This window comes from Spinacia oleracea, chromosome 1, assembly GCF_020520425.1.
Source record: "Spinacia oleracea cultivar Varoflay chromosome 1, BTI_SOV_V1, whole genome shotgun sequence".
NCBI lineage: Eukaryota > Viridiplantae > Streptophyta > Magnoliopsida > Caryophyllales > Amaranthaceae > Spinacia > Spinacia oleracea.
This window is the reverse complement of record NC_079487.1, coordinates 128,031,016-128,054,122: the sequence shown is the minus strand read 5'-3', so window position 1 is coordinate 128,054,122 and position 23,107 is coordinate 128,031,016. Positions and strand designations below refer to the sequence as shown.

The following is a 23,107-nucleotide window of genomic DNA, read 5'->3' as shown; positions in this document are numbered from 1 at the left end:
TTTAATTTCTGCGACTGGTGCCTTGCTGAATCTTCTTTTATTTAATGTTCCCATACTTTCTCTTAAATCTTTTTCATCAATATTGAGGAAGCTGAGATTGAAATTTGAGATTGTTGAAGGTGGATGCTTATTTTACTATTTCAGCTTAAACTTATACGGAGTAGTTGATAAGAAAAGGAAGAGTGGATTTAAGAGTCTATTCTCTTCCTTTTTCTTTTCTCCCCCCAACTGTCCCCCTTATCATTTCAGCAAAACCCGCTCTATGTCGGTGTTACTTATTGAGAGGACTAAAAATCCACTCTTGGAGATCTACCTATCGTCCTGATAATTGTTATGAAATAGCAGAGCATAAGGCTAGGTTGAGTTTCGTCATTTAGTTTTTCGTGTTCTAGTCTACAAGTGGTTTCAAGTTTGAGGATGTTAGAGATATTTGGAGACAAAACCTTTTTTACCCCCTCCCTGCTTTGAAGAGGGGGTTGGGGTAGGATTGGGCGGGGCGGGCGGGGTGGGGACGTGGGGTGGGTGCGGCAGGTGTAGTTCCAAATCCATGTAATGCCACTATGCCAGTGTACCAGGTAGTCCAGGTTTACAAAGGATAAGAAACTCACATTTGGGGCTCCAATGATTTTGGAAGTGGCGGCCCCTGTTTTAGTCTTGGATTTACTCCCTTTAACAACTCACTGAAATGCTAGTTGGCAAGTTGGCTAAATTCAACTGTCATTCTCAGTCTCACTATCAACCTTATTTACATCATACAGCCCCCAATTCAACTTGTTGATTGCCATAACAATAATAACCCCCAAACATAATCCCCTATAATAATCCCACCACTTCTGCTTCCTCTGCTACCAAATTCCACTTCTAGTTCCATAATTTGTGCTTCTTCAACTACCAATCACTTGTATTTTTACTCTATCTTGCGATGGCACCTTCATGGGAAGAGAGTGTTGCGAGTTCAATAAACACCATATATCTCCTCTTCTCAGCTTACCTAGTCTTTGTAATGCAGCTTGGATTTGCTATGCTATGTGCAGGTTCAGTCCGTGCTAAGAACGCACTGAACATAATGCTGACCAATGTTGTTGATGCTGTTGTAGGCAGCCTCTCATACTACCTCTTTGGTTTTGCTTTCGCCTTTGGAACTGGCTCTGAACCCAACCCTTTCATTGGTACGCAATTCTTCGCCCTCAAAGATGTGCCTGATGGTAAATACGACTATAGTTTCTTCCTCTATCAATGGTCATTTGCCATTGCAGTTGCTGGGATTACCAGTGGCTCAATAGCTGAGAGAACACAGTTTAGTGCTTACCTCATTTTCTCTTTCTTTCTATCTGGGTTTGTGTATCCTGTTGTAGCTCATTGGGTTTGGTCCTCCCATGGTTGGCTTAGCGCGGGTTCTGCTACTCTGTTTCTGGGTTCAGGGGCCATAGATTTTGCTGGGAGTGGTGTGGTTCACTTGGTTGGTGGTATTGCTGGACTTTGGGGCTCCATTATTGAAGGCCCACGGGTTGGTCGGTTTGATGCATTTGGGAAGCCTGTTCCCATAAAAGGTCATAATGCAACTCTAGTGGTTCTAGGTACGTTTTTGCTTTGGTTTGGTTGGTTCGGGTTTAACCCCGGGTCATTTGGTGAGATCCTAGTACCATACCCGACTACAACTGACCAAGGTAATTGGACTGCCATAGGGCGGACTGCTGTGACCACCACATTGGCTGGTTCAATGTCCGGGTTAGTTACCCTGTTTGGAAGACGCCTTTTGATAGGCCACTGGGATGCAATGGATGTTTGCAACGGGGTCCTTGGTGGGTTTGTTGCTATAACATCCGGGTGTTCAGTGGTCGAACCATGGGCCGCTATTATATGTGGGTTTGTTGCAGCCTGGGTCTTGATTGGGCTCAACATGTTGGCCCTGAAACTGCATTTTGACGACCCGTTAGAGGCAGCACAACTGCACGGCGGGTGTGGAGCCTGGGGTTTGATATTTACAGGGTTGTTTGCCAAAGAAGAGTTCATAATCCAGGCTTATGACTCAGGCAAAGGTGACGCTTCTCGTTCTCATGGTCTCCTGCTGGGTGGGGGTTGGGGGTTGTTCGGGTCACAAGTACTCGAACTCATAGTGATCGTGGGTTGGGTTAGCGTGACCATGGGCCCGTTGTTTTACGTCTTGCATAAATTGAAACTGCTAAGAATATCAATTGATGATGAAGTTGCTGGTCTTGACATATCAAGCCATGGAGGATATGCCTACCATAACCAAGATGAAGATGAACGTCCACGTCGTTATAAAGATTATTTGCAGATGCATAATTAGTCACGAACTCCGATTCAATTCGACATGAACTTGTATTTCAAAAGCTTATTGATTTTACCTTGCATCAAAGCAGGCCAATTATTCCATTCCATCTTACATTTTCCTGTACTGCAGTTCGCCTGCAAGTTGAAATTATGTATAGTGTCTATAGCTTCCTTGTTGATATAAATGGAGATGTTTAGTGTAAATGTGTGGTGCTTAAATATGTTACTTGACTGATCCTTGATTCTTCAGCAACATGTCCATTAATAAGTTACAGCATACTAAGTTCACAAATTACAAACACCATGTTATTAGTATGTGGACTGACGTGTATCGTCAAGGCAATCCAACGGCTGATTGGTTCACCAATATTGGAGTAGATCAAGACATTTGTCTCAAAATCATTACTCTTTTTTCTTCTAGTTTAGCTATACAAAGTTGAAAATGTTTCTTCTTAGACATTTGTCCATTTTTGTTCTTTACGTTTGGTATCAGGTACGCGATTTAACAACTAATTAATGTAGCTAAAGAATCCTTTTTTTTTTTTGATAATTTTTTTACTTTTATCCAAAATATGATACTAGGAATGTGTAAGAGATTTATTGTTTTGATGGGAAAGAGTGAAAAGTTTAGTGTCTCAATGATTTTAATTAATTAAAATAATCACTTGCACGAATTTTAATAGGATATTTATGATACTCTCTCCGTCTCTTTTTGTTCTTTACGTTTGATGTTATTCACGCGATTTAACGACTATTAAATGTGCATTGAGAGTACTCTACTTTTTTTTTTATTTAAACAAGAAAAGTTACGTTTATTCATAATGTTTTCACTTTTATCAAAAATCTGACATTGTAAAATGAGAAATATTTAATGTCCAATGGATTTAATTGGTTAAAATAATATTTGGGCACAAATTTTGATAAAATATTAATACATTATGTGATAATATAAAAAGAAATGTAAAGAACAAAATGAGACACCCGAAATAAAATACGTAAAAAACAAAAAGAGACGGAGGGAGTATAATATAAGGTGATGCTTGGTTGACATGAAAAACCATGAGAAATATGACTTTCTAGGAAGTGGAAGATTGTGGAATTGTTTGGTTGATAAAAACATGGGAACTTGGGAAGTCACACTTCCTAGGAAATTTTATTTCCTTCAAAATGGAGGAAGTTGTTTACCTACCTTAGCTAAGTAGAACTTCCCATCAAATTTTACTTCCCATGTTTAACGAAACAATATCATGCACTTCCTAGGAAATGCTTATACATGGGAAAAACTTCTTCCTTGGAAGTTTTACTTCCCACGATCAACCAAACGACCCCTAAAAGGAAAGATTCTAAATGTTAAAATGATAAACTAGAAACGAAAAGTGTAAAAACGTACGAGGGGGTACCGTTTATGTAAAGTTATGGATTAATTACTAGATCCAAAAGTTCCATAGCATAATTTTTAAATGGACTTGGTCCACACTAAAGGCTTATTTGGTTGACATGAGAATTTAATTCGCATAGAAAGTTGTAATTTAAGGGAATTTAGTTCAATTGTTTAGTTCATGGGAATTTCTTAAAATTGTTTGGTTGACAACATGGGAATTAAAATTATTTCCATGAACTTTGATTGACTAAGGGGGGACTAGGTAATTTACTTCCCATGTTTTGTAGGAACTCAAACTTTCCATGAATTCTAACTTCCTCCATTTTTTTTATGTCAACCACACAATTACCCAATCTTTAAATTCCGATAAATTTTTACTTCCTCCATTTTGATGTCAATCAAACAACCCATAAATTTATTGTGGACCATGTGTAAAAGAAAAGTTAACAAATTGATACTAATTTATTTTGACGTGTTTATTAGAATTATTATGAAAAAGTATCAAAATTTAGTCGTTAATACATGTTGTGTTTGAATAATATGATTTTAAGTCATGATTCTCTTTTAAAATATATGGTTACTTTTGATAGGACCCTAATAATATATCAATTACCAAAGACAATCAACCAAACAATACAACTCCAATACGCCACAAATGATCCACCAGAAAAATAACCTAGCAATCAACCAATAATGGACATAAACAAATAATCAAATGCGGAAGAATAAAAATGAATAAACACACACGAATTATACGTGGAAAACCCCTTCAATGTGAAGAGTAAGAACCATGGGACTTGTGAGGAGTCCACCCTTATCACCTTCTCTTATTATGATAAATTTGAGGGCAAAATAGAACCCGAACCAGACATACAAATGTTCACAACCCACCAACACTTCCATCTATACATATGAGATGAACAATTAAGAGATAAGAGATGAAGAACATCACCCAAAAACGTAGGTTCTGTCCAGCAGCGACCACAGACAAACCCGAGTTCAAAACAATGATCCAACCGTTCAAAATGAGGCCCTATGTATCCTCAACAAGCTGACCAAAAATCAACACGATCCGACCGTTGAAACTCCGGAAAACGACAGTTTTATGATGACTCCTGAAAGCTACTTCTCTCTTTCTCTCCTCTCCTTTTGTGTGTGTTTTATGATTTCTTACAGCTGACCTAACTCCCCTTAGGTCATAATTATCCTTCAAAAAACACTTAAGGCTTCTAAGATAAGCTAACCCCTTTAACCCCAAGTAGACTAAAAATATAACCCAACATTTTGGACTTACAAACACAAGATAAATGACTTAATTATATTGTCCAACCAGTGGGCTGAACCCACAACAACTTTGATTCAAAAAAGTTTATAATATGTAAGAAAATTCGTGTTTAATTTATATAATCACTAAGACCATTATGTATACAAGAGAGGTGCTATAGTAAACTATTATCTTTAGATCCACAATAAGTTCTACTCCATAAGTGTGACAACGTCCACGCAAAAATAATCTGCACAAATTCTTATTTACATGAGGTGTACGATAAATATTGTACACCAAAGTTAAAGTTGACGTAAAATGCTTAAAAGTCACCATCATATATGTAAAAGTTATCTACTTTTTAGTAATAAAAAATTTCATTTTAATAAAAAAAATTTATTCAAAATCACTAATAATGTATAAAATTAATCATTTAACACTTTAAAATGTTTATCTATTAACTTTTTTTTAATAGTATAAAAGTTAGAGAAAACTGAGTAAAAGTTAGAGAAAACTGGATTAAAGTTATGTTGGTGCACAAAAAATTTATTGTACAACTTGTGCACGCAAGACCTTTTGAATAATCTGAGCTAAACCAAACCCGAATCTTTTCCGCGGTTCCAAAATTACGGAGTACAGTCTGTAGTCTGTACTGACTACTGAGTAACTATTTTGCACTCACCGGGTCACCGGATTCACCTCTGTTCATCGCGGGATTTGGGGTTTTAAATCTCCCCCAAATTGAAAACCCTAAAGATTTCTGAACTCCCGATTACTCTTCCCTCCTCAAGTTATTCCGAGCTCTGAAAATCAATCGTAGAAAATCTAGATGAATCCGTTAACCCTAGTGAAGAGAATTCAGAGCATCAATGCAAAAGAAGCAGATTTAGGGATTTCGGATGAAGCTTCTTGGCACGCCAAGTACAAAGACTCTGCTTACGTTTTCGTCGGCGGCATTCCTTACGATCTCACTGAAGGCGATCTTCTTGCCGTCTTCGCACAGTACGAATTTCTCTCCTCTTCTTTTCTTTATTTGCAGTTTTGTTAGCTTCCGTTTGTTTAATCTTTTTTTGTTGCTATCAATTGAATCAATTTTTTTTGGTGTTTTCTTCTTCAATTGATTTTTGTGAAGATATGGCGAAATTGTGGATGTTAATCTTGTACGAGATAAGTCCACGGGAAAATCGAAAGGTTTTGCATTTGTTGCATATGAGGATCAAAGAAGCACTACTCTAGCTGTAGGTGAGATTCTATTTTCCATTATTTGCATCCTCTCTCTTGCGGATTTTTTTAAGTAGCTGAATAGTGGTTTGAATGAGCTGATGTAGGTAGTTTTTGTTGTCTGCAGATAATTTGAACGGTGCTCAAATTAGTGGTAGAACTATTAGGGTTGATCATGTTGCTAATTATAAAAAGAAACAAGAGGAGGACGAGGAGGAGGAGAGGCAGAAGAGGGAAGAACGCGGTGTTTGCCGTGCTTTTCAGAAGGGCGAGTGTAAATATGGTGATTCGTGCAAATTCTCTCACGATGAGCAAGTATGATTTTCCTCCTAAATTTATAATCTAGTGTCTGCTGGTTCTAAATGTAAACTTATTGATCTTCCTTCTCGCTATTTATTTATGTCTGAAAATTTTGCATAAGTTTGTAGACTGAAACTCCATCCACAATTGGCACTTTTTGTGACTTACCACAACAAGCTCTTTCTTTAAATTTCATTGTTATAACATGCATTTGTACCTCACTGGATACCTAACATACGTGTTTACTCTGCTGGTTAGCCTAGATCAAGGGAGGAGTTAATATTTCTTACCTTAATAAGTTTTCTGAATTGGATGACAGTACTGCGTCTCTAATGGTGCAGAAGCAGTTTATTAATTATATCTTAGAGAAAACTTTCTTGAATACCTTTGAAAGTGCACTGATTAATCCTGCTGTATAGACTGCTGTTTATTTGACCTTTCTTTTAACTGGTGGGTCTGTGCTTCTCTATGCTTTGTACTGGTAAAATTAGTCAAGTGAACCCCTTCCTTACCTATTATCCGAGTTGAAGATAAGGGGTAGACAGAAGAATGAAGTGTTAGGATTCATCAAATGAAATTTAGAGTCTCAGAAAAGGTCAAAGCATAGACAGAGTTCATATCAATTTACCAAGGCATCATTTGTAAATTTAGAAAAAAAATGTCTACTTAGTTGAAGGTTTAAAAAAACAGAGATGCTTTAAGGTGAATGAGTAGGATAAAGCTCAATTATTTAAGACTATGGAGTACGTGGTCTTTTGGTTCCTGATTTCCTGTGTGTCCATATTCAACTATCAGCTATCGATTCATTTGTTGCATTACTTATCTTCCTACAGGCAGTTGTTATTTGTGTTTTTTTAAATGCACATTTTTCCACAGAGAGCTGCAGACACTGGATGGGGTCACGAGGAGGATAAAAAGTCAAAGTGGGCAAATGATAAATCATCCTACCCTAGGGTAGAACGAGGTGTTTGCCGTGGATTTCAGAGGGGCGATTGTAAATATGGCGAGGCATGCAAATTCTCTCACGATGAACAAGTATGATTGTCCTCTGAAATCCATAAGTTATTTTCTGCTGTAAACAGAATGTTGCTTAATCTTCCATCTGTCCATTTGTATTTGTCTTTGAAATATTGCATAATGTTACTTGTTGGCTTTATAACAGGAAAACTTATCCACCATTGAAGACATGCTACAATTAACAAGCTCATTGTTAAATCTCTTTGTGATATCATGCATTCTTAGAATGTCTGCCTCATGTGTTCACTCTCTTTGTTTAGCCTTCATAAAATTGTAACATATTTAGTATCTGAGTGGAAGATAGTCTTGCCAATATTAATTTCGTAGCAGCAATTGATTTATTTTTATCTTGAAGAAAGCTTCCTCGAACATATTAGAAGGTGGACTGATTTATCCTACTGTTAGCCTGCTGTTTATTTGGGGATTTCTTTGTGGGATTTGCCGGTTTAAATATTATACTAGTAAAAGTAGATAGATTTTGGTAAATTGAAACCCTTTCCGGATTGTATCTGTATCCCTTGAGCTCAATAATCCTTTTTGCCACCAGATCACCTGTATTAGGAAATTGGAAGGTTAATCAATGCTGATGGGTCTCTGTAGTCTGTAATGAACAAGAACTAGCCTAATTAGAAGGGATAATTTGGTTATTGCGTAAATAGTTGGTTAAGGGTAGCTTGAGGAGTAAGATAATTGGTTTGTAGAGGGAAATGAGAATCAGAAAATGCGATAAATAAAGGAGTAGGCAAAGAGAATGTTATCCAGAATATTGATGTGTCAGTTTAGCTTTGTTTCATTTCTTGGGAGTGAATCAGGCCACTCGAAAGCTTGATAATTATCGTCTATTTTCTGTAGTTCTATTATCATCAATCAAATCTCATTCTTCTTCCTTACATTTTCTGGTCCAGTTATGTTAATGCAATACAGTCTCTTGGTGAAATTAGAGTAACGGGGGGTGGGGAGTCTATTGAAGAGAATCTAGAGGCCTTCTAGTGGTAGTATACAGTAGTTAACAGCTAAAGCTTTTAGGGGGTGGAATAGGAGATTGAAGTGTGAGGAATGGGGTTTCATCAATGTATAGATCACCTATCAGTTTACCAATGTATCATTTTGAATTTAGAAAAGGGCTGCCTAGAAAATGGACTCCAAACTAGAGGCTTGAAGACTTTGGAGTTATAGGGCAGACTTTGGACCTGTGGTGTAGGTTTTCTTTGCCCTTTGTTTTTTTTTTGTGTCCATATCCAATTATCGACAGTCAATTTATTTACTGCATTATTATCTTCCTAGCTTTACAGGCGATTATTCTAGTTTTTTAATTGCAACATTTTCCATAGAGAGCTGCAGATACTGGAGGGGGTCATGAGGAGGATAGAAGGTCAAAGTGGGCAAATGATAAATTTGATGATCGTTCAAAGGATAATAAAAGATCACGGGATGTTCCACCTAGTCATGGCCCAGAGCGGAAACGACTAGATGCTTATGATGGAAGGAGTTCAAGGGGGAAAGATAACATCAAAATTGCTCATAAGAAAAATGATGATGGTTTTAGTGATGTTCAGGATACTAGAGACAGGGGCAAGCGATCAGAATACAAAGAAGACCGAGACAAGAGAACAGTTGAAAGATCATCAAGGTATGAATCTGAATCAAAATCTAGAGATGATTATGACAGGAGGGAAGAAAAACGGCCAAGGAGGCATGATTCACAAACTAATGTGAGGGACACTCGAGATGAAAAAGACAGGGACAGGGATAGGGAGAAGCGTTCATCCAATAATAGGGATTCTTCCCCTCAACGTCATAGAGACAGGGATGATGGTGATCACCATCGAGCCAGGCGTGATGAAGATTACCATAGATCTAGGAGGTAAAGAAGTGTTGAACTGTGTCAGCTTCCTGGGACCAGCATGATTTTCCTCTCTTTTTCATCTAACAAGGATAAACCATGTCTTGTCAGTTACTTTGATTATACATTGTAGTATTGCACTGTTGCTTTCTTTGTAGTTTCTGCCAATGGCTGTTTGCTACAATCTGAAAACTGACCATTGGTTTAACATCTGTTCCATAATTCTGGTCTTTGTATTAGCACTCAATAGTTTCTATTTAAAGCAAGTAGGAGTGCCATTGTAACGAAGAGAAAGGAATGCTAAAATCATTTTGGAGAAATCAAAAGTTGTTGGTATTTGGATATATTTTGCAGGTAGGACTAATCTAACACATCCTTGGAGAAGTGCATTGTAACATGGCAAAAGTTGTAAATCATGACTTGTTTTCCATTATAACAAAGGAAAACTTGGTTGCTACAAGTTTTTAAATCAAAATGGTACATCTGTAATCTTTTATATTCTTGTTTCCAGGTGCATCAAATCAACTTCTAATTTTCTATAGCAGAGTATTTATTAAGAAGATGATACTAGCAGAGTCAAGCCTGGCACAAGGACCGGACCTTCATCAACGGTAACCAATATTCCATCATATTCTAGTTCGGCATCTGACTTAGCCCGTCTCTCGGTACCTTTTCTCATTGCTACCTCTTTTTTCTGTGCTTTTCTGTCCTTGACTCCACTTGAAGATGGATTCTCCTTTTTTAAGTGAGTCCTATTTCTATTTTCAGTACTAGCATTCTTGTCAGAACCCAGATCTCCTGCATAGCTGTTCAACACTGTGTTAGGCACTTGTTCCTCATTAGTTTTGACAACTTCCTGTTCTTCACTCATCTTTTGTGCTTCTGCATTTTCCCATTCTTCGATCACAGATATAACATTATCCGTCTCCCATGCTCGGAAACTCCTGTCTGGACCAGGTTGCCACAGTATTTCACCTATGCTGTTCTTAAGCAACGCTTTGTACTGGATAGACTTCCCCACAGGCAATTCCTAACAAATGCAGGGAGGAGTAAAACAACATCAATCATAAAAGTTTTGATTGCAAATTTGCCAGAACTAGCATACCCAATTCCATTTCCTAATGGCTTACCAACGAAAGACTCCAAATATGGCCTTCTGACCAGATGAAGGGTATGGCATCTGATAGGTTCCATGTTCCCAGAATTGGGTCATCTCCCACTATCAGAATACGATCACCAAATTGACACTCTTTCTCCAGCTGAAATTTCACACGAACCAACTTGCTGCGTGTTTCAGTTTCCATCCCAACCTACACAATTGATTTTTTACAAGTTTTTGATTAAGCTCATTTCTGAAAAATCGGTTGCTTTTCTTTCACAAGACCAGAAAATATGCATATTTGCACATTAGTCTAGGACCTGATGTACTTCGGATAGATAACGCTGCATTTATTCAATGGTAATCTACCCGCATATTGGGTATCCCTATAATTTCCCTTAAGCCAAGATCACATTGGTTCATTATACACCATTTAGCATATAACAACTCTGATTTCGCAATGGAATATATGAATTACCCTTATTACTAACAGGTAGGTAGGTAGGTAATATTGCTCTGTTTGTAAAGTGTATACAAACAGAATTGTTCAATGGTATAGCTATATTAAGTAAGGCTTTCTTCTACATTCTGTTCATTTATACCTAGTCTTACCTCTCTTTTTTATAACTGATAAAACCGTCAAGCCGATGCCCAACATTTCTGTAACTGTTTCAGATTTTGGGAAGCATACTGATTAACATGGTATTAAAGAACGAAAAGGCGCACATTTGATCGAGCTCATGAAATTGCCAATTGCTCATAATTGCAAGTGGAATAAGTTACAGAGAATGAATAGATAATTAGGAAGTTGGAAGAGCAATAAATAGTGAAATAGAGACAAAAGCTTACCTCAGATTGTGAAAATGGGAGGCAGTGGATCACTTTCGCGGTTCGGGATAAGCTTAGTTGAGGAAGATTAACATAATGCTGCATCTTGCTGACACTAACATATGATGCTAATTTTGTGGTAAATTTATCAGATTTTGGCAAGAATTGGTATGTTTTTTGGTTAATAATGTTGGCAAAAGAAGCAGTTTGGGACACCATCACTTTCATTTTGCAAGCTGCTGAGGAGAAAGGGAAGGGAGGTAAGATATTGCTTGATATTAGCTTAATAATGGCTCACTTTTTCTGGCCGTGAATTTCTGGGAGCTTGTCAAAAAAAAAAAAAAAAAAAAAAAATCTGGGAGTTTGTAATTTAACGTTACTTGAAACCGAAAAAAAGGGGAGAGCTTCAATTATGAATCTGGGACTCCCATAAACTAGTGATGCAGGAACCTGACTATCTCGGGAAACATGCCATTTTAAAATTATCTACACGTTTTATAGTGTTTGTACTCCATCCGTCTGTTGAAGATTGTCTCTTACTTAATTTTGACTTTATTAAGGCTTGGATTGCAAAATTTTGCAAATGGGTAAGTGGAAAACACGAGAGAAATAGAGAGAGGTAACTGGGTAAGTGGAGAAAAGAGATATAGAGCAAACTCAAAACACCCCAAAATAACATACGAGCCAATTAGATAAGAGACGGAGGGAGTATTGAATAGTATTTGGATGAGTCCAAATACTCCAAAATAAAATAACGTACAAATACCACAATGAAATAGATTGGTGCACATTGAAACAATTTAGAGTGTAATATAAGAATGGGCCTTCATTTCTATCTTTTTTATGATGAGAGATGGGTAGAGCCCAAAAAGCAAGCCAAACAGTGAAGAACATAGAAGTATAGAACAAAGCTTAGCAAAAACTAGAACAGTAAGAGAAACAAAAAGTTAAGCCGCCACCGCACTAAGATAGTAAGATCCACCAATAAAACCAGCACGAAAGCTTTTTACGGCCGTCTCAAAGAGCACGAGTTTTTGTTTTTATTACAACCCGATTCCATCTCCAATTATCCAATCTGCAGAACGATTAGCTTCATTTATGAATTACTATAACCACATAACTTTGATTTATAGTGCAATGCATAATGGACAGAGCACTAAAAATTATTTGCACGCTTTGAAGTATTGAGTATTCCACAAAGACCATGGTAAAGGTTGACTAACATCATCATCCAACTATCCAAGAGTGTGGAAATTTGAACAGAGTCTTTAAGGAAATCATTTTAAGCAACTTCAACTGAAATACCACTTTTCAGTTGCAACTAGTCAACTTCTGAATAATCACCAACCCATTATTATAATAAAGTTATGATTAATACTTTAATTAGAAATTTGATCTCCAAAGTACTACCCACAGCTTCTCTAATCTCTAGGCTTGTTCTTCAAAACTTACCTCCTATTTTCTGTAAAAGATTCACCTTTTAAAATTCTCTAAACTCCATGAAAACTTTAACCTCAAATTTCCAACTTCTGTTGTTGATATTGTTTTTCAACTTGCCAATATTATGTCATTGTTCCTCAGGAATACTTAGGCACAGAACTGATGAAGAAGCATTGCTCGAGTTCAAATCTCGAATTGATCAAGAATCTCTAGGAGTCCTAGCTTCTTGGAATGATTCCCGGGATTTATGCCAATGGACAGGTGTCATCTGCGGCCAAAAACACCGCAAAAGAGTCATTAGTTTGGACCTTCAAGGACAGAAGTTGGCAGGTTTTCTCTCTCCCGGAATAGGAAATCTCTCTTTCCTCAGAGTCTTGAATTTGGGAAACAATGCCTTCAGAGGGAACATTCCACCAGAAGTTGGACATTTGTTCAGGCTTCAGACTCTGAACTTGAGCTATAACTCCTTCCAAGGTTATATCCCTTACAGTTTGTCCAACTGTTCCAATCTTGCAGATCTTTCATTAGAGCACAATCACCTTCATGGGAATATTCCTTCTGAACTCGGATCACTTTCTGAGCTTATAACTCTCTCATTTCACGACAACAATCTCACCGGAATAGTTCCAGCTTCAATCGGTAATCTATCATCCCTTCAGCAGCTTCTTCTGTTCAGCAACAAACTTGAGGGAGAACTCCCGAGTTCAATTTCCCAGCTTAGCAACCTGAATCAACTAGGACTTTCAGCCAACAAATTCTATGGAAAGTTTCCATCTTCAATTTATAACTTGTCCTCTCTTCAAGTGATATCTTTGGCTTATAATAGTTTTTTTGGTAGTCTCAGACCTGATATAGGTCTGAGACTACCAGAACTACAGATACTGCTTTTATCAACGAACAACTTTACAGGGTATATTCCCATGTCTCTGGCCAATGCTTCAAGAATGACTGACATTGATCTCAGTACAAACAACTTCATTGGTGATGTTCCCTTGAACTTCGGAAGCCTGCAAGATTTAATATCCATCAATCTCGAGGAAAATCAACTAGGTGGAAATGATAAAGATCTCAAATTTATCAACTCTTTAAACAACTGCAGTTATCTAGATTTGCTATCTTTTGATGTCAACAATTTTCAGAGTATTCTGCCCAAGTTGGTAACCAACCTATCAGCTCAACTGACATGGTTAGGCTTTGGACTAAACTATATCCAGGGAAGCATCCCAGAAGATATGCCAAAGCTTTCCAGCTTGTATGTTTTCAGCGCGGAAGGGAATTTCTTGACGGGCAGTATATCAGCAAGCCTTGGACAGCTTTACAACCTGCAAGTTTTGTCTTTGGCGGGTAACAATTTGACAGGATCAATCCCATCATCATTGGGTAACATTTCTGGACTTTCACAACTCATTCTTAATGATAATCATCTGAAAGGAAGTGTACCATCAAGCATCAAGAATTGCAAAAATTTGGAGATTCTTGACCTGTCAAATAATGAATTCAATGGTTCCATACCAAGGGAACTGTTTGACCTGTCTGCAATCAACTTTATGAATATGTCCAATAACCATTTCAGAGGTCCCTTGCCGCCTGAAATTGGAAAATGGACAGGAATCACTTCCTTAGATGTCTCAAACAACAATCTCTCTGGTACTATACCAACCACACTAAGGAATTGCTTGAGCTTGCAAGAGTTGTATATGCAAAAAAATATGTTCCAAGGAAGTATTCCTTATCTAGGAGAATTAGAAGGTATCCAAAGTATTGACCTTTCTCACAACAACTTATCAGGCCAAATACCCTCATTCATGGTAAACATGTCTGCATTACAGAAATTAAATGTGTCTTTCAACAAACTATATGGAGAAGTACCTACAGAGGGGATTTTCCTTAATGCAAGCGCGTTTGACATTCGTGGCAATATTAGGCTTTGTGGAGGGATCCCAGAATTCCATCTAAACCCATGTCCTGCAACAAAGAAAGGGAAAACAAAAAAACACTTTGGCCTCAAATATATCTTACCCTCTTTGCTGTTGATTTTACTTTTTGGTTTCATATTGCTTTTATCTGTTCTCTACTGCACAAGAAATAAAAGGGAGCAAAAATCCCTGCCATCAACTCCTTCCAAACACTTTTTCCCCAAGATCTCCTTTCAAGAACTCTTCAATGCTACAGATGGATTCTCTGAAGCTAATTTTATTGGTTCAGGCGCTTTTGGTGATGTATATAAGGGTATCCTTCGAGAAGAAGGAACAACTGTAGCAGTGAAGGTACTCAAACTTCAACAACCGGGAGCTTTGAAGAGTTTCATAGCTGAATGCAATGCTCTGAGGAGCATACGGCATAGGAACCTTGTAAAGGTGTTGACAGCATGTTCAAGTGCAGATTTGCAGGGAAATGATTTCAAAGCTATAGTGTACCAGTACATGCCAAATGGAAGCTTGGAGACTTGGCTGCATACAGAAGACGGACAACTAAGTAAACATTTGAACCTTCTGCAAAGAATCAGCATTGCTATAGATGTAGCTTATGCATTGTACTATCTACATGAAGAGTGTAACAGACCTGTTATCCACTGTGACCTGAAGCCAAGCAATGTTCTCTTGGATGAGGAGTTAACTGCTCATGTCAGTGATTTTGGTTTGGCAAGGCTCCTTTTAGAATCTGGTGATTATTCCACAGAAATGTCAGTAAGCCAACTCAGTTCAGTTGGATTTCAAGGAACAATAGGATATGCAGCCCCAGGTATAAATACAAGATTACAATCCCAGTCTTATGCAGTTAAATTTTACTGGATTCTATAAACAGCATGTGCACCAAGCCTTTTCATGCATAATTTAAGACTTTGTACAGAAAGATGATTAGTTCTCTTGTAAAATTTGCAGAGTATGGGACGGCCAGCAAAATGTCGACACATGGTGATGTTTACAGCTACGGCATCTTGTTGCTAGAAATGTTCACTCGAAGAAGACCAACTGATGAGAGATATGAAGGTAACTTCAACCTGCGCGAGTTTGTAGCAATGGCTTTGCCTAACCAGGTGCTAGAAATTGTGGATCAATCACTACTATCTGAGGAAGAGGAAATAGAAGCTTCCCCTGAAAACTGTAGCAACAGTAGACAAGAACAGGTAGAGTCCTTAATTGGTGTATTACAGGTAGGACTAATGTGTTCAGAAGAAAATCCAAGAGACAGGATGAAGATGGAAGAAGTGATAACAAAGCTTATTCCAATAAGAGATAAATGGCTCGGAGTTAAACTGCACAAGAGTTTCAGAACTGAATCAACTGATGAATTCCGTGACAGGATTACTCAGTCAGTGGTTGACAGCAAGGTATAAGTATGAGTCTAAAGCATTCTTCAAATAATAATCATGGATAGCAACCTCTATGGATTTTCTCCAGATAAACAGGTTGCTATCATACTTGAAGCGACATTGCTACTTGTTGAATTGTGTATTTAAGGGTAGAGATCACCACCAGAAGTTGAAAATAGGCTTTAGTTGAAAAACAAGACCCCGACATGATTGTTTACCTCCAAGCTGCAAGCACTTCTATAAGTCTATGGCTTCAATGTCCTACTCCTACTAATACAGCAATACATGTATAAATAGTTATTAATTAAGAGTTGTATGCTTACCATGAAAACAAGTAGTAAGATCCTGCTACTTGAAGAATGATTGATCAACTTCCAAAGGCATGCTTCATGCTTCAGCAATACTCCATACAAGAAGTCAAGAAGACAATTCAACACCGTCTTTGAAATAAAGAAACGGAATCCATCTCTCAAATGGTAGTTCCACAACACAACCTCCTTATCATGAATTCTCAGAAACACCTTGTATGCCACAAGCACCATAAAAACGTATAATAATAATAATAATAATAAACAAGTCGTTAGCAATCTCAACTCTCAAGCTTCACTGCCGTACCATTAATTTCCCTTCCCAACTTAGCATCATCAACAACCGCCAACGCGGTTTTAATAACAAAAGGGGAGGTAAATTGTTGGATAATTCAGGGGAATTATGGGGGGAAAATCGAACATCCCAGAACTGGGTGACTGGGTCATCATCACTTGAAGCATAATTTTGGTTGGGGAATTTCATCAAACACCTTCTGGGTTCTGGGCATATTAAGAATTTAAGATCACTCAGAGGGGAAACTGCAAGTGCAGAAAAGTGCTTGCTTTATGAACTTGTGTTGGGATGAATTCGTGCATTGGTTAAAAAAAAAGGATGGTCTGCAAAACAACGGTCATTTTATACAATTACAAATGGGATTGGAGAAAAATGGCGGGAACGTACTGAAAATATAGTTAGTTGGTAGTTGAAAGTGCCCTGGATTTTACTCCTTTCACTTGTTGAATTTTTTTATCCCACAAACATTATGATAGTTTTCTATTAATATAATATTGTGTCTCAAAATGTGGATAAGGGAGAATAACTCAATAACCCGTTTTGTAAAAAGTCTGTAAGCAGAAGTTTTCTGGGTAAGTGACTAAGGGTCATTTTTTTTTTTTTTTTATATATGGAAAAGACGAGCTAGTTCATTAATCAAGGGACAAAGTGTCCATGAGTACATACGGAGAAATTTCAGGAGGACAATGATTCTCCCAAATATGTTCAATACCAAAAGGAACTAGCCTCGCAAGGTGATGAGCGACAAAATTGCCATCCCTTCGAACATGCGACCAAATAATAGAGGTATAATAAGTGCTAAAAGACATAATATCTTCCAAAACTGAATCAAGATCGGAAAAGAAAATGATTTTCATAGGGTGTAAAACTTTTCATGGAAAATGATTTTTCCCTTTCAATCATTTTACGTTATTTGCTTTGACAAGGGATGGAAAATAATTTGATAAGTAACTCCCTCAAAAGTGAAAAAACTTTTTCCATTTGAAAGGAAAGCAAACCGCTTTTCCACTTTTCCACTTTTCCACCTTTCCTCCTTACCTCCCTCCCCCTTCTTCCCCTCAATCTTCACCATCTTCTCCAATTTTCTTTTAAGGAACCAAACAAAGTAAAAATAATTTGGAATTGTGTTTTTCCTTGGAAAATCATTTTACACTGAAAGCGTTTACACCAAACCAAACGGAGCCGAAATGAATTAACAACATTAACCAGGCTTATCAAACATGGTCAATGATAGTGAATATAAAGGCTGATTTTCAAGAAACTTAAGTTAGACATGCAGCTGATTATACCGTGTCACTGTAGGGTTGGTTATATGTGTAGGAACAATGACTAGTAATGAACGAATAAACTTATCTTTAACCAAGTCGTGGCGTGTAAGAACACTGCCCTAAAGTTGAATTTGCCCCGTTACGTACACACGGCCTCTTGATAATCAACCTCCAGGGTTACACGACATCTATCTCGTTGGTGTAGTACAAAAAGATAGATTGAAAACGAAATTGAACGTTGCCCAAAATGAATCAGAGAGTATGTGTTTGAGAGGTGTTTTCTTTGTGAAGGAGGAAGCCAAAATAAATAACGGAAGGCTGAAGAATTATTTCGGGAAGGAAATAAATTCGGTAATCAATTAGAATCAATCAACGACTCAATTTCCGGAATAAAATCTGTAACCGTTATGGAAAATATTCGGTTACCAAAATACAACAACTAGCCGTTACACGGGATTGATTGGTGGCAAAAAGGGCCCCACTCGCCCGAGCCCGGCCCGCGTGTGCGGTGGCCTAGAGCCTCCTCTCAAGTCTTCTAACAAACCTATTAGTGGAGTGAGGATATATAAAGTGGGTAAAACTCTTATTTTTTGTCAATGTGGGACAAGCACAATTTTCATTCTTTTGAAGCATCACTACCTATACTTCCAACAATATGCTGATGTAGGATACTTTGACAGAAACGTCTTTTTAAATATAAATAGCATCAAATCATCAATTACAAGTTTAATTACTTGGATGCTAATAGGATAGTGTCATCAAAAACTACTTACTAGTAAATTTGAAGTTAGAACATACAACATTAATTCTTTAACAACATTAACCAAGTCATTACATGCCATCTACAAACACATAGTGCTTAGTCACAAAAGTCGTGCTTCTGTTGACCATCCATGACACATTCATTCATGTGCACGCACAATCAACTGAAGATCATTGTTGTTACACAACTCCATGACATGATCAGGCTGCAAAATCAGAGTACACCCACCAGTCAACTATTGCACACATCTAAGCATCTTTGACAGCTTATAAATTTAAAATTTAGAAAGAAATCAACAATATCATAGATAAAATCCACTGACACTTCAAATCCACTGGAAACAGAACAAACATATGGACATTTTGATCCGGTAATAATCTTTTTATCACAAACATATGGCAGATAGTTCCTATTGAAGCCATTAACAAACAGGAACAGAATTTAATGCAACCAAGATTCTGAATGGCAACAATAGAAACACAAACATAACCGTACGTTTCCAAGCACCAGATAATACAAATAAATCACCAATGACACGTTCAAATAGGAGCAACCACCCAAATTTCAGAGAGGAAGAAGGAAAATAGAAAAATAAAACTTTAAGCGAAGTCACTCACCCCGAATGTGACTGTTTGTCGAAAGTAACAATCATACTAGACCACAATGCAAGGAGCCTAACTCCACAATGCGCCTCAACTTGTCCTTGTACTCACCAATCACCATTTCTGCTGTCGTAGCCTCCTCTTCGTCAACAGAAAGTACACTCTCAGCCATGCGCAACTTTTCCTCTAAATTGCGAAGTTCTTCCTCTCTAATAACAATCTCTCTCTTGTACTCTTCCACAAGTGCTTTTGTACACTGAATCTTGAATTTCCGTTCAGTTTGAGTCTTTCTCAATTCGGATGATGGCCCAAGCATAGGGATAGCTTTCTTTGCTTCGTAAATCTCAACGAGCCTCTCTTTGAGCCATCCAACTTCTATACATGCTCCTTCAATATCACTAAGGCCAGCTACCATCTTTTCAAGCTCACTCGTAGTGATGAATGCAATACTAGTCTTCTTCAAAGTTTGAACAATGTCACATACATGTTGTATGAACAGAGAACGAACTGATGGTGTTTTGAAATTGCAGTTATCAGCAATATCCCCATGCTTGGAAAGAATAGAGCCGAGGAGGCCCGAGTCTTCAGATTTTACCTTATAACCCCCAACGAAGACATGACTGCTATCACATACAGAGTTCACAATGTCATCATCAACAGCCATCTGTTGAGCCAGCTCCGTCAGAGTTAAGCTTGTGGTCTTTGTGGATGATTGGTCTTTATGATTGTTCATTGCAAAGATTGTATCTTCTATGCTGTTGGTATCATCTATTTCCATATCTATATCAGCATCTCCCTGTGATATATTCTCGACAGTTTGCAAATTGACAGCATCACCAGGAGTTCCTTCTCTTTCTACAGCAGACTGCATTTTCAGCTTCACTGCTTCTGAATGCTGAAATATAAGGGATACAAGTTCCATATTAGCAACAAAAGTTCATACAGGAAATTATTTAATGTATTCTCCATATTTCATATTCAGGGTAAAGTAACAGCAACATAGACATAGACATTACTGCTTAAATGCGGCAATTAAAATGTAACTTGCTGCAAACCTAGAAAAATGCAGCAAATAAGGCGAGGGAATTCAACATTATTCTGCTAGTGTAGGAAATCTTCTTAAACACCTGAATCATACCTGTACAGCAGACAACGGGATATCAGGTTGAGCGGCATCTGAACCAGAAAGATATTTGCCTTGTAAGTTGTTCTGAATGAAGCTTGTGTTTTCTCCAATGTTTGGACTTAACCCTTCAGTCACTTCCACTATCAGCTTCTCGAAATTTTTGGTTTCTAAATCCTTCTTTGGCATCCTTGTTCTCCGTCTTTTAGGAGAGTGTGTAACCGTGTTCTGACAATGATGCTTTAATACATCAGAAAAGAGGAGCCTAGCTCCTGAATGTGTCGATTGTGGTATAACAGTTACCTATTCAATGGATGCACAAAGGTGAGTAAAACCATTTCAAAATTCTGCAGACGAAGAGATTGGAACATCTCATCTCCTAATTGAAAGTGAAACTGGTACAGGGCATATGGATATACATAAAATTAAAAACAAACCATTCTCTGCTCATACAATTAAATGACAGATGATTAATATTTACCCTAGCTCAAGGAATTCAAAAGCATGTTAAGATACTCAGAAGAGTCGGAACATTAAACTTGATAATTATATACCATTCATCTACAGAAGCTCTCAAACAAGTTTGAAGTTTTGATTGATCGTTTAGAAGTTCATTTCTCAAATAAGATGGATGAGGACATCACATACAGCCATAAAGCCTTAGGCATCAATGCATCATGCAATAGAAGCATTAAAATTATCTGCGTAGTATAATCTATAAAGAATACAACATGCAAGTACATATAAGCCCCATGAATCGTGAACATGTTTCTGAATCATCAGGTTCATGGCAGTGAAAAAGTGTGATCAATCAGGAATTAAGAATTATAGAAAATAATTGCACCATTTACTATGAATATGTTGCAATGTCAGTAAGTAACTAATAGGTCCTGTCTGTCCTGAATCCTGATTCTGCTTAGTGGTCTCGGCTCTGATGAACCAGAACAACGGTCTAGCACTCTAGTTTGTGTAGGAACTACTCTAGTTAGCAAGCAAGACAACTTTCAAGCTGAATGATGAACTAATTATGCTGGTGATCATACAAGTAATTATTTAATACTCACAGATATGATCAACATGACTTTCAAATAAACCTAGCACTTTTCTGTAACAATATTCGTCAATGTTGGCACAAACCCTATCTCCAAGCAGGACTATAAGGAACCCAACGTTAATGAGAGAGGTGCACAATAAAAAAGCAAAACTCAACAAAATAAGCTCATATGTCATTATCTACAAGCACAATGCAAATCCTACGAGTGCTTGATTTGTGTGTAGAGTTGGCCCCACGATACCGTGCACATGTCATCTACCCAACCCGACCCGGCCAGACGGCGTGCAAACCACTGGAGAAGTACTTCAACATGTATACATCACATGTCCATATTTAAAGTTCCTTTTTCTATTACAAACTTATTCTCGCCTAATAGTACGGAGTAGTACTTAAAACATGACTTTTCCTCCCAACTTTTGCATTGTTTCCAACATTATACACAAACCAATCTTTCACTATGAATGAATGAATGAATGACAAAAAAAAAAAAATAGTATACAGTCCATAGGGAACCTCTAAGGCGCACCTAGCTCTAAGTGCACCCCGTATATTTTCCCTCACAAGCTTTGCACATGTGAGCACCCCCGATGTACAAAAAACACTTGTATGCTCTTTAAAGTCATTACCTATTCTTAAAACCATACCAAACAAAATATTGATTAGAACAAAGTTGACCGTTCACTGCCAAACAAGTGAACCCTAATACCCCAAAACATTAATACTATGGAAAGGAGCATGTTTCTAGTGAACCCTAAACCCTAATTCCCGAAAACATTATTTTCCCTACAAAATCACATCAATTTAGCAAAAATAAATAAATAATTGAGACACTTGATTTCAACCATTTGGTCCATTATGATTCGAAATTCAAGAAGTTGATGAAATAGGACAATGACCAACACATTAGTATATTACTACTACAAGTACAACAACAAAAAGCCTAAACTTTTCACCAATTGCCCAGATTTTCCTCCTCCTTTTTTATGGAATTCAATTATCTAGATTTTCTACATTTGTAAAATCATGTAAAAATAATAGAAAATTAAACCACAACAAAAAAAAAAACTTTAAAAAAAAAAAGAAATTACCGGAGGAGGAGCAGAAACAGGGGAGGGATGATCTTGGTCGTCAAGTTGGGGAGATCCAAACAAGCTTTTCCTTTTAATGTATTTACGCTTCTCCGCATATTCCTTTCTTTTTTGGGGGGTTCCTCCACTGCGTGTAAGCACCATTGTTGGTTCTGTTTTTACAGTAGATGAAAAATGGAGAAACTAAAAAGGAGGAAATTGTGTTTATATTTTGAGCACCCAAAAACCTCAACAGCTGAAATGATGAAGATATTGAATATCAATTTGCAGAGAGTGAATTAATGAAGTACTCCGTAGTGTAGTACTAGTGCAGCCGGAAATGGAAGAAGCGTGTCTGGAATTCAAATGAGTGACAGTTTGGGTAAAGAGTTACTCCGTACAGTATATATAGAGTACCTATTTTGATGCCAAAAATTGAATGAACTAGACGGTCTAAAGTTAATTTTTTACACCTCACGTTACAACTTACAACTCACAAGTCCTATGGTTAAAGCGGGCCAATATGTTGTGTTGGATGACTTGGATCATGTTTGTGTCGAATATAAAACGAGTTGGAAAATTTCAACACCAACTCGACCCGTTTTATAAACGATCGTGTTATGTTA

The 23,107-nt window shown here is 37.5% G+C and overlaps 5 protein-coding genes across 6 annotated transcripts; 3 read left to right on the top strand and 2 right to left on the bottom strand.

The window, feature by feature from the left end:
* The first annotated feature begins 576 nt into the window (after window positions 1-576).
* On the top strand, window positions 577-2,530 carry LOC110803032 (ammonium transporter 1 member 3). The gene has a single exon (XM_022008495.2). The coding sequence runs from the start codon at window positions 923-925 to the stop codon at window positions 2,309-2,311; it is 1,389 nt and encodes a 462-aa protein (XP_021864187.1). The 5' UTR covers window positions 577-922; the 3' UTR covers window positions 2,312-2,530.
* A 3,061-nt stretch (window positions 2,531-5,591) lies between these two features.
* On the top strand, window positions 5,592-9,663 carry LOC110803007 (zinc finger CCCH domain-containing protein 42). Its single transcript, XM_022008461.2, has 5 exons — window positions 5,592-5,942; window positions 6,073-6,182; window positions 6,289-6,476; window positions 7,338-7,496; window positions 8,810-9,663. The coding sequence occupies exons 1-5, from the start codon at window positions 5,770-5,772 to the stop codon at window positions 9,344-9,346; spliced, it is 1,167 nt and encodes a 388-aa protein (XP_021864153.2). The 5' UTR covers window positions 5,592-5,769; the 3' UTR covers window positions 9,347-9,663.
* Window positions 9,664-9,727: 64 nt separating this feature from the next.
* Window positions 9,728-11,617, bottom strand: LOC110803008 (uncharacterized). Its single transcript, XM_022008462.2, has 3 exons — window positions 11,270-11,617; window positions 10,452-10,631; window positions 9,728-10,351 (listed from the first exon to the last, which is right to left on the bottom strand). Exons 1-3 carry the CDS (start codon window positions 11,474-11,476, stop codon window positions 9,875-9,877), a joined length of 864 nt encoding a protein of 287 aa, XP_021864154.2. The 5' UTR covers window positions 11,477-11,617; the 3' UTR covers window positions 9,728-9,874.
* Window positions 11,376-16,489, top strand: LOC110803034 (putative receptor-like protein kinase At3g47110). Of its 2 annotated transcripts, XM_056827577.1 has the most exons (3): window positions 11,376-11,508; window positions 12,830-15,430; window positions 15,571-16,489. In XM_056827577.1, exons 1-3 carry the CDS (start codon window positions 11,436-11,438, stop codon window positions 16,023-16,025), a joined length of 3,129 nt encoding a protein of 1,042 aa, XP_056683555.1. In that variant the 5' UTR covers window positions 11,376-11,435; the 3' UTR covers window positions 16,026-16,489. The 2 variants fall into 2 exon arrangements, with proteins under 2 accessions (XP_056683555.1, XP_021864189.2); XM_022008497.2 differs by lacking the exon at window positions 11,376-11,508 and having other exon boundaries at window positions 12,748-15,430.
* Window positions 16,490-18,622: 2,133 nt separating this feature from the next.
* On the bottom strand, window positions 18,623-22,870 carry LOC110803019 (uncharacterized). The gene is made up of 4 exons (XM_022008476.2): window positions 22,503-22,870; window positions 20,376-20,663; window positions 19,253-20,132; window positions 18,623-18,840 (listed from the first exon to the last, which is right to left on the bottom strand). The coding sequence occupies exons 1-3, from the start codon at window positions 22,644-22,646 to the stop codon at window positions 19,284-19,286; spliced, it is 1,281 nt and encodes a 426-aa protein (XP_021864168.2). The 5' UTR covers window positions 22,647-22,870; the 3' UTR covers window positions 18,623-18,840; window positions 19,253-19,283.
* Between the last annotated feature and the right edge of the window lie 237 nt (window positions 22,871-23,107).